This window comes from Musa acuminata, chromosome BXJ2-6 (assembly GCF_036884655.1).
Source record: "Musa acuminata AAA Group cultivar baxijiao chromosome BXJ2-6, Cavendish_Baxijiao_AAA, whole genome shotgun sequence".
In the NCBI taxonomy this organism is placed as follows: Eukaryota; Viridiplantae; Streptophyta; class Magnoliopsida; order Zingiberales; family Musaceae; genus Musa; species Musa acuminata.
In genome coordinates, this window is record NC_088343.1 from 10,703,831 (window position 1) to 10,715,038 (window position 11,208).

Here is an 11,208-nt window from a genome sequence, read left to right on the forward strand (position 1 = left end):
CCATCTCGAAGTACATTTCACAAGGAGATCAGCTCATGAAATGAACGACCAAAACGTTATGACGCAGCTCGACTTGGAAAATCTTAGATCACGTTGATAAGATGTCTACCCAACCCCGCCCCCACCATACCAAACCTTGACTGGCTTTGACTACGAAGCATACACGAGGCTTCCTGGTTTCCATCATGGCTGTACGACATATTTCGTTTCTTCTTTACATTGTTTACAAGTTCAACAATCTTCAGCGAACACGTACGTGTAGAATCTTAGCTGGGCTGGAAACGGGCTTCAAGATGGCAAACTGGCATACAAGTCCCTGTGAGTTCTATGGCTGGGCTTTTAATGGAGAACATCAAAGTTGGAGGGGAACCACGAGCATCATGGAGAACGCACGGAAGAGCTTATAATACTTGACACAACTTGGAATACAGGCTCCGGGTAATGTACGAAGCAAAGCACACAGACTCGACAACAGACTCAGTACGCAGTACTTGTATCATACAGATGTGCTGCACATGTCCAAGCAAGCAAGCATCTGTCGCTGATACCGACCTATAAATATACGACACTGATATACTTAGATGGTCACACATTAAACTACCCTCGAGTGTATCATCTCCTTCCTGCATTTTCACAGAGCTGCTGCCACCGCCTGAAACCTTGGCTCCTTGGGGTGGAACTTCTGTTTCACATACACGTCCATGTAGTCCCCGAACACGAACTCGGGGTACGAAGCACCAACCTCCCGGGGCTGGCTTGCGACAAGCTTGGTGGCGGGAGCAATGGTGGCCTTGAGCGAAGGGTTGTAGAAGGAGGCGATGGAGCGGCGGTTGCCGTGGGAGGAGACGAGCACGCGGTGCCACACGCTTTTGTACCGCCCGTTGCTGAGCACCTCGATCTGATCCCCGGTGTTGATCACGATGGAGTGCTTCACCGGCTGCACGTCGACCCACTTGCCGTCCTTCAGGATCTGGAGGCCGCCGACCTCGTCGTCCTGGAAGAGGAGGATGACTCCGCCGGCGTCGGTGTGGGCGCGGAGGCCGTCGACGAGGTCGAGCCGCGGGCAGGGAGGGTAGTGACTCACTTTGGTCCCGAAGAAGGGCTCGTGCTCGCCGTTTGCGGAGAATGCTCTGCTTATGTAGCCCCTCTCCAGGCCCAGGTTCTCGTCCATGGCTTCCATTACTCTCTCGGCTAACTTCCTCAGCTCTTTCCTGTACTCCCTCATCGTCTCCCTGAAAAGTTAGCCAAGAAGCATCAGTGATTCGATCCATTGAACTTCTCTCCTTTGATTCCTCGTCCTTGTGTTCTTACTTGAACTCAGGGGGATTAGATGGCCAGGGCTTATCATCTTGGAGGACGAACACATCCTCCCAATCGACGTCGTTCAGCCGCTCCACATTCCCTCCCTCACTTTCTTCCTCGACCAACTTGTTCAGCAGCTGCACGGGGTTTGATTCCTTGAAGCTCTCCTGTCGCAACTTGTAGCACGCAGAACATACCTTCTTCACACGTTCAAGAAGCTCCACTGGAATGCCATGGTTCGCCAGCTGCAGATGCAAAACACTGGTTAGAAGACGTCCAAGAGAAGAAACCATTACACTCACCAACTGCAAGTTAACGAACCTGAAAGAAGCCCCACTCTTCACATCCATTAGCAATCTGGGCCAGGGTTTCAGCCCTCTCCTCGCCATCCACCTTCGAGAAATCAATGACTGGAATCATGATGCCTCAAAGCTACAGAAGACTGGGAAACACCTTTCTGCAATGGATGTGAAGGAATGGAAGGCCTATGGGGGGGGGTTTATAGTGCAAACATCGTGGATGTCAACTACTAGTTTATATCTAAAGGAAACCCGATCATCATTTCGGCCGCTGTTCTTAATCTGCTCCATGAGTCGGCAAGTGAATGAATTCATTGAACGTGCACTGGTCGTCTGATCATGTCACAGACTCCATCATCATCACCCCCATAACTCACGAACACTAACAGAGCTGGACCATTCCCTTTGTCATGCACATCCATGCCGCTCTGTCCTACGCATCAGTGACACCGCTGACAGCCCCTCACGTCTCTTCTCCACCCTGCATGGGAACAAGTGTTGTTGCTTGTTGTAGCCATCTGAAAGGTAGCTGCACATCTGCAGTGGTCACATGAGATAGACCATTAATTATTGGTGCTTCTGAGGCCCTCATCGAAACGTAACATTTGATCATTCACAGCATCTTGAGGTTGCTGCATTCGGTGTTCACGTTGGCAGTTGTCCGAGCATCCCGCTGCCGACTTCTCATGTGTCCCAAAACCCCCCCCCCCGGCCCTCTTGACTTGTTCCGCTTCCAAACAATGATATCCCTTCCATCTTCTGCAGAGATGACTTCGGTGGATTAAAGAACAAATCATTAATTTCTACGTCAAATAAGGCTTCTGACACACAAAACTGGTAACACGTCTTCAGAATACACACACAAAACAGCTCATCCTCTGAAGAACAGCTGCAGCCAACAGAGAAGAGAAAGATACATTACTCTTACCTCAATGCATTTATTATCTGACGGAGAGAAGAAAGCCAAATGGATGTATCTACAGTAACTCTTACCTAATCCTGCAAACAGCCACCAGTTCTGCCGGTGGGTCCAAGTGCCCATCACCTTGGTTGCTGTCTCCATCGTCGTGAACTCATTCTTTGTGCTTCATTGAAGACTGGGATCCAAGAAGCCACGAAAAGAAACTAGAACAGCTGAAGAGACAGTAAACTAGAAAATCCCAACCACAAGCAAACACCTTCTAGGCTTGGAGTGTATCATTCATTAGTCCACTGCAGCTCTTCCTCCGATGCAGTGTGCAGTTGCTGCTCTGAGTTCAATGTCTTCACTGCCCCATGGTTTAGGTTCAGTGTCTTCCGTAATGATTCATTCATGAAAATAAAAGGCAGGAATGGATTAAAAAAATGCCCAATCTCTCGTTCAAGAACTCATAATAGATTGAGGACAGGAATTCTTTAATGAACTCAATCCATCAGATAGATATTTTTCCCATCATACGTGAAAGAAGAGACCAGAGCATCTATTTTTTACGACATCATGGCGATATTCTACATCATATTAATGGGACATCATCTGCTGTGGGATTTGGAGATCAGATTGGTTGTTCATCAATTAATGCTTTGTAGTGTAGTTGTCACTCCTACGGCAAGTAGTACATTGTAGGGGGACTGAAGGAGTAGCTTTCTTCTGAGCCGTTCGTATACTTAATTAATGTGCGGTTTTCCTAATACTTCACATGCCTCTCTGGTCAAACATTTGTTTGTTGAAGTCAGCCACGCAGCATTGCAATTGCAACACATGATTTGGTGGGCATTATAATATTGTTGGGCCAATTTGGAGGCGAACCCAATCCGAGTTGAGATGATTGAGGCTGGGTTGGGCTTGTTCAAGTAGACTCGAGTTGGTTCGGATTGGGTTGGGTCACCACCGCGTCAATCGACAACATTTCTCGCTCGTCCTTCTGCAGGGAGGGAGGGGAAAGGAGAGGAAGACCTCCAAGCACCGAAAGAAAACCCATTTCGATCAACTGCATCTCTTCCGGATCGAGATTGCAAGATTCCTCGCTGGTTCATTTAGAGAAGAGAAGTGAGATAGAGAGACGCAGAGACCTTAATGATCGATGGCACCACTCCATGGGACGCCACCGCCACGAGATTCTCCACCACCATCGGTCGATTGGTCGCTCGTTCTTTTGGAGATGGAAGAAGACGAAGGCCTCCAAGAATCGGAAGGAAACCCGCAACGATCAATTGCAGCGTTCCGGGGATTTCCGCAACGTTCGCCACGGCCGTCCATAAGAAGGAAGATTTTTCGCTCGATCTTCTGTGAATACGGATAAGGGGACACTAAGACCTCCAAGAACCCAAAGAAAGCCCTCGATATGATCGAGTGCACCACTCCAGGGTCGAGATCGTCTCAACATTCATCGCCATCAACGATGAGTAAGATTTCCTCGTTCCTTCTTTACGAAAAGATAGAGAAAGCGAGACGATACCTTTAATATGTACATTAAATTAAAGGTTTAAATCTCTGCCTGATAATAGTTTTGGTTGGAATGATACATTATTGTTGTACGGAACGGAATTCCTATATGCGCCATTTGGTATCATCAGACAAAAGAATAGATACCTATTGGTACTGATATGAACTGGTAATGATCCTTAGTATTTGAAACCTTTATGTAAATGAAGTAACATAAGTAGTTACTAATGTTAACATCTTGTCTGCTATTAATTCTTCAACAGATAAGTATAGTAAGATGCATTCAGTATGAGTATGCAAAATCAGACATGCATGCTGATAGAAAGGAGGTGAAATGGGGGCAGAGGAGAGGGAAAGATAGGAGATGGATGCTGGGGTTTTAAAATTCTGATCCTTTATATGCTACCCTTAATATATATTTAAATGTGTGTGGAGTCACAACTTTTTGGTAATTTTTATACTAGATGGATTTCAAACTGGGTTGCTTAGTGTATGTTTCACAGGCATGTAAGCTCTCCATGCAGGGTGAAATCTGACTAGAGCTGACTAGCACTACTAGCCTTTAAAGGTATTACCATTTACTTCATCCGGAACTCAATACCATCGGTATGTAAGTTTATCTGTAATAGTATTCTGATATGTTGCTTCGTTATAGCTTCACTTGACTTCCACAAGTCATTTCCTGATGACATATTCTTCTCATGATGTTGGATTGCATCATTATGGTGGTGTGCAATATCATCATGCAATGGCAAAATTTCATCTTATTGTTGGAGGTGTCAAGTGTACTCCAAATCATCTGGATTCCTCCACCTTGTTAGAAGTGTTACTACCTACATCGTGGTAGGCAAAGGGCTCGAATCTGGATGGAGAAGAGAAACAAAAAAAATGTCCTCCAATTACCAAGCAGACTGAGATACTCATGATGGAACAGACTACTTATTGGAATTAAACTTGTCAAGATATCATAAAGAGGTTTATTGTATTAGGAGACGAAACACATTAAATGCCTATAGAAGGATAAACCAAATTGACTATTGGTTCTTAAAAGAGTCTCTTGGAAAAGAGTGATTTATATTAAATATAATGAATGCAATGTATCTATGAGAATTGTAAAAACCCCGTGTGTTGGGTCATGAAACATAGAGAGTTTTTGAATATATAGAGAGTTTTTGAAGTTGTAGAGAGTTTTTGAGTTAAACATAAAATATTTTGTCTTGTGCTACTCTTCCTTTGTGTGATAGCTCTATCTCTTCTCTCTATCTAATTGAACATTAGTATCAGAGCTCAAGTTAAGTTATGACCTCTTCCTCAAGCAACATCCAACTCTAGATCCCTATATTGATAAAAGAAAATTATGATATATGGTGCATCCAAATGAAGGTTCTTTTAGGCTCTTAAGATGTATAAAAGTTTGTAGAATATGGATTTGTTGAACCAAGTCCAACAGAAGGAGCAATGAATGCAGAAGTAAGAAATCAACTCAAAGATAAAAGAAAGAAGGAGAAAAAAGCTTTGTTCATGATTTATCAAGGGCTTAATGATATAATATTCGAGATCATCGCTCCAACAAATAATTTAAAAGAGGCTTGAGAAATATTTTAAAAAGTATTCAGTAGTGTGGACAAGGTAAAAAAACTTCGTCTACAAGTTTTACGAGCTGAGTTTGAAAAATTACAGCAAGGTACTTTTGAATTTATTCATGATTACTTATCAAAAATCGTTTCTTTTATTCATCAAATGAGACTAAATGGTGAAACTAAGATCTCTAGATCCAAAGTTTGATTTTATTGCTGTAGCAATTGAAGAGTCTAAATATTTAGAACAAATATCTTCAGAACAACTAATGAGTTCTCTTCAAGTTCTTGAACAACAGCTTACAAAAAGAGAAGAAAAATTTACAGAGCAAGCACTACAATCCAAACTTACTCTTGAAAACAAATGTGAATCAAAATCTCAAAGAGGAAAAGGTCGTGGACAAAGAAGAAGAGGTGGCAGAAATCAGACCAATCAAGAATCTCAAACAATGAAGGTGATGGAGAAAATTATAGTTAAAGAGGCCGAGATTATGATCCAGGACATGATCGAGGCAATGGATGTGACAAAAATTATAAAAGATCTGAAATACAATATTATGTTTACAGAAGGTATGGGCACTACAACTTTGAATGTTAGTATAATCCGAACAATCAAGGTGATAAGATAAATTTTGTTGAAAAAAAAGAGAAGAACAAAAATCATATTTTGTTAATGACTTATGATAATTTGAACAAAGATTAGTCTATGACATAGTATCTAGATACAGTAGCTTCAAATCACTTGTGTGGCATCAAAGAACTATTTTCCGAAATAAATATGTTATTTCGGCAACATTACATTTAGTGATCTGTCTCAAAAACTAGTAAGAGGTAAAGGTAAATTTTTTCTTGGACTTAATAATGACAAAGAATTATGCATTAGATGTATATTATGTTCTTAATATAAAAAATAATATTATGATCTTAGGGCAATTGCTTGAAAAAATGTTATGATATTAAGATGAAAGATAGGACTCTTTCAATTCATGATAAGGATAAAACAGTAATCTCACACGTGAAAATGATGGAGAATAGATTGTTTCCTTTACATTTATGCATTTTTGATAAGTCAAATTGTTTTAAAACTAATATTGAGGACAATTCTACATTATGGCATTTTAGATATGCTCACTCAAATTTTGAGACTTTAAAACTTTTATAGAAATAATATAGTGACAGAATTACCAAGAATTGATTGTCCATCAAAGTTATGTGAAGTATGTGCCATGGGCAAGCAAGAAAGAAAGTCATTCAAATTAAGAAAAACAAGAAGAGCATAACATCGATTAAATATAGTACACTCGAATGTTTGTGGCCCTATCAGTCTAGTTTCACTTGGAGGAAATATGTATTTTCTTACCTTCACTGATGATTATATTGGCAAAACTTGGGTTTACGAGTTAAAGGAAAAGAAAGAAGCTTTAAATAAATTCAAAGAATTTTAGAATTTGGTTCAAAGACAAAGTGATTGTAAGAATAGATAGGAGTGGTGAATATATATCAAATGAATTTGAAAGTTTTTGTAGAAATAATAAAATTTTACATCAATTCACCATGTCATATACACCTCAACAAAATGGTGTCTCGAAAAGAAAAAATAGGACTATACTTAATATGTTCGATACATGTTAAAGGAAAGAAGAATTCGTAAAGAATTTTGGGGAGATGTTGTTGCTTATGCAATTTATTTGCTTAATAGGTTTCCGACAAAGTAATTTGGTAATGTTACACCACAAGAAGTATAGAGCTTACAGAAATCAAGAGTCGATCTTTTGAGAATTTTCGGAAATGTTGCATTTGTCAAGATACCAGAAGAAAAGAGAACTAAACATAAGGATAAAAGTCAGAAATGCATCTTGTTAGTTAATGTTAAGAATTCCAATGGTTATAAACGCTACAATCCTGACACAAATAAGATTGTGATATTAAGAGATGTTTAATTTGATGAACAACAGATTTTGAACTTAAAAAATGATGAGTAGTATAAGAAAGCTATAGCTTCAGAAGAGGATGATAGAATACAAGCAAGCACCAAAGAGTCTTTGCCTGAATTATCACCTAGATTGGCTAGGTCACATGATTCAAGAATTCCGATTGTAAGAAGGACAAGAACGATTCAAGAGCTATATGATATGACTTGAAGGATTGATACTAACAATGATGAGCTTTCTTTATTTTGTCTTTTTGCAGGACATGATTCATTAACCTTCAAAGAAGCTTGTAGAGAAGAAAAATGATGACAAGCTATGAATGAAAAAAATCGTGCTATTTCAAAGCTCAAGAATCCTGCGGTGAGAGGTTAGTAGTGTGGTGTTGCTCCAAGTCAAGACAGTGGCACTCTTTGTGGGTAATATTTGCAAGTCATGGACAAGGGAACATTTTATGGAGAAACTAAAAAACTATGGAGTTAAAAACAAGGTTTTTAATTTCGAATAAACTACTTGTACCGGGCGATACGTACCGGTCCGTACACGGACCGCATGTTACCGGGTGATACCTTTAATTGGGGCTGTTTCCGCCCCGTTATTGTCTTAAATCGGGCGGTGACCAAGGGAGAAGAAAGAAGAGGGAGAAGGGGAAGAAAGAAAAGGGAGAAGAAGAGGAGAACCTGGAGATCGGCGTCGCTCTCCCTCCTTGTCTGTCGGCGACTTCTCATCCGTGTGGGAGAAGAGTCCTCGGCGTTCCTCGGCGTCGCGAGGAGAAGAGAGGTGACGTCACAGCGAAAACGTTTTTTTTTAATATATATATATATATATATATATATATATATATATATATACCGAGTAGTATATTGAAATATACCGCTTGGTATATAGTACCGTACAATATTGAGCGAATCTCGAAACTCCGGTACGATATGAAATTTCAATTCTTGGTTAAAAATATGAAAGATTTGACCTTGGTTGAAGATACCAACAATATAGGAATGAACCGTGGTTTTGCGTTTCTGGATTTCTTATCATGCTCTAAAGCAATGGATGATTATATGTGCTTGCAGAAGATAGATGTAGTATTTGGAGTTGATAGCATTGCTAAGATTGCCCTTGCAGATTCTTTTATTGAGCCAGATGATGAAATCATGGCATTGCTTAGATTGCCTGCTGTATGGGATGAGGTTCTTGTAAAGGATTACCTGAAGAAATATGACATAATCGAGAAAGTAGAGCTTGCTCGTAATATGCCAGCTGCAGAGAGGAAAGATTTTGGATTTGTTACTTTTGACACCCATGATAATGTTGTTGCATGTGCTGAAGGCATCAATAATGCTGAACTCGTGGAAGGTAATGACGAGGTTAAAGTTAGAGCTAGATTATCAAGACAAGTGAATAAATGACTAATATACTCACAAAATGTCTTAAATTTGAAATATTTCAACATCTTCGAAAGAAACTTGGCAAGATGAAACAAGTTTAAGGGGGGAGAATGTTGGAAGTAAACTTGTCAAGGTATCATAAAGAGGTTCATTGTATCAAGAGATGAAACGTATTAAATGCTTATAGAAGGATAAACCAAATCGACTATTGGTTCTTAAAAAGTCATTTGGAAAAGAGTGATTCATATTAAATGTAATGAATGTAATGTATCTATGAGGACTATATAAACCCATGTGTTGGGTCATGAAACATAGAGAGCTTTTGAAGATATAGAGAGTTTTTGGAATTATAGAGAGTTTTTGAGTGAAACTTTGAATATTTTGTCTTATCCTACTCTTCCTTTGTGTGATAGCTCTATCTCTTCTCCCTATCTAGTTCAACACTACTCCTTTTAGCTTTTCTACTTTCGTATTGTTTAATATACTTCATTGTTTTGATGCAATAACTTCATTTTTATGGAAACTTTGTTGCCCTAGAACACCCTGTGTGATAGCTGTCACCAAGACTTGTGATTATGTTCGAGCCTTTCCTTCATCAGGTTCATGATTCACTATCATAATTCCTTTTCTTCATTTTGTTGCTTAGTCCTGCCTTCCAACCTGGATGGAGAATGATCAAATCGGGAAGTTTGTCTAGTGACACATCATGGAATCAGTATTTACTTATCTGTTTGATCTTTTCAATATTAGCTCTGCCTTAATTTACCTAAATATTTCCAGATATTTGCATTGTGCTCCTCCAAATTCTGATTGCATTTATACACATTCAACAGATGTTGTGAGCTGGCCATCCTTGTGAGTTGACCTGACACCCTTGGTCATAATATGTACATATACATATACAAAGGTATTTAGATCTCCCCTTGATTTCAGCTTTGGTAAGGTGGTATACTGACCGATGTCATTCAGTATCACTAAGAAAAAAAGAAAAAAATGAATATTGACAAGTATAAACCTATATGGTCTGTGGCCAGACCTACTAGGTCAGACCAATAGATACCTGTTTGTATATACTGATGCAACTGAATTTGATTCCTTGCATATTCACACATCCTGATATATGAATGTACACACTTACATGTGTATATATAAATATGTTTTCCATGTTAAATGTTTTCAAATATATCATTTACATTTCCATGACTCGTAATGTCCTATGTTCTAGTTTAGTTGACTGTACCGGAACAATTCAGACCAAGTTCAAACATGGATGAACATCCACCTATCATATGCTTGATTATCTTCTTGAATAAATTATGGAGGATTGGTTGTTTATGTTCATACAGATATCTTTCAAACTGACAGCTCACATGTTTTGGGCTCTTAGACCTTATCTAAGTGTTCCCTTTTTCTGCGACCGTTGTGCTTTAGGCTTTTATACATTCTAGAGAGGTTACTTCTGAACTCCATCTATTAGCTGCAGGTAGGGTATATATTTATGCTTCCTTGTAAAACTTATCATTGACTAACATCCAGATGTTGCTAGAAAGCACTTTACCTCTTATGATTTGCCTGATGTGGTAGTTAGACAGTCCTGTGAATGAAAAAAACATGTTGTCAGTTCGATTGGGTGAAAGAATTTGATGTAGAACTATTCCAAAAGGTGGGTTAATGTTCACAATAAGTGCCTTTTCCTAAAAGACTTGTGCAGTTCTCTTGTTCTGTATGCATTGAGATGTATGGAAGAATCACTTGGTCCTTTCATAACAAGGTCTGGATATTACAACCTAGACCGTTCAGCAAGAATAATACTTGGGGCTGAACGGCAACAAATTTGGTAGATTGAAGGCAGATTCAAAATCCAACCATTCCAGTCCAGGTTACCACACGATTCCATGCAATTCCACAACAGAAACAAGGCCTGTTGATCTTTTAGATACAACACTGGAACAGAAGAGACTCCTGCCTTGGTACATAAAATCTGCTACAGGATCGAAGAGCATTTTCGGGTATCTACGGAGTTGATGGTCTGTAGAAATACATGCTATGCCTGATTGATAATTTGGTCAATGACAACTTTTCTGAAATCTAGATTCTGTTATAGAAATCAGTCAAACAAAGTATAATTATTTTGACTTGTCTCTTTTGAAAATTCTGTACCTGACATCACCTAGTATCAGTGCCACGTCAATAAACCAGTTGAATTTTAACAACAATGAGCATATGGTTGTAGGTCTATAAAGATTTTACATGTCTTCTTGTTGATTTCTTATAAGGATTACATAATGATACTAA

The 11,208-nt window shown here is 39.4% G+C and overlaps 1 protein-coding gene across 1 annotated transcript; it reads right to left on the reverse strand.

Annotated features, from left to right (window-relative positions):
• Positions 1-378: 378 nt before the first annotated feature.
• Positions 379-1,796, reverse strand: LOC103974593 (1-aminocyclopropane-1-carboxylate oxidase). Its single transcript, XM_009389450.3, has 3 exons — positions 1,624-1,796; positions 1,312-1,547; positions 379-1,232 (listed from the first exon to the last, which is right to left on the reverse strand). The coding sequence occupies exons 1-3, from the start codon at positions 1,720-1,722 to the stop codon at positions 632-634; spliced, it is 936 nt and encodes a 311-aa protein (XP_009387725.2). The 5' UTR covers positions 1,723-1,796; the 3' UTR covers positions 379-631.
• Between the last annotated feature and the right edge of the window lie 9,412 nt (positions 1,797-11,208).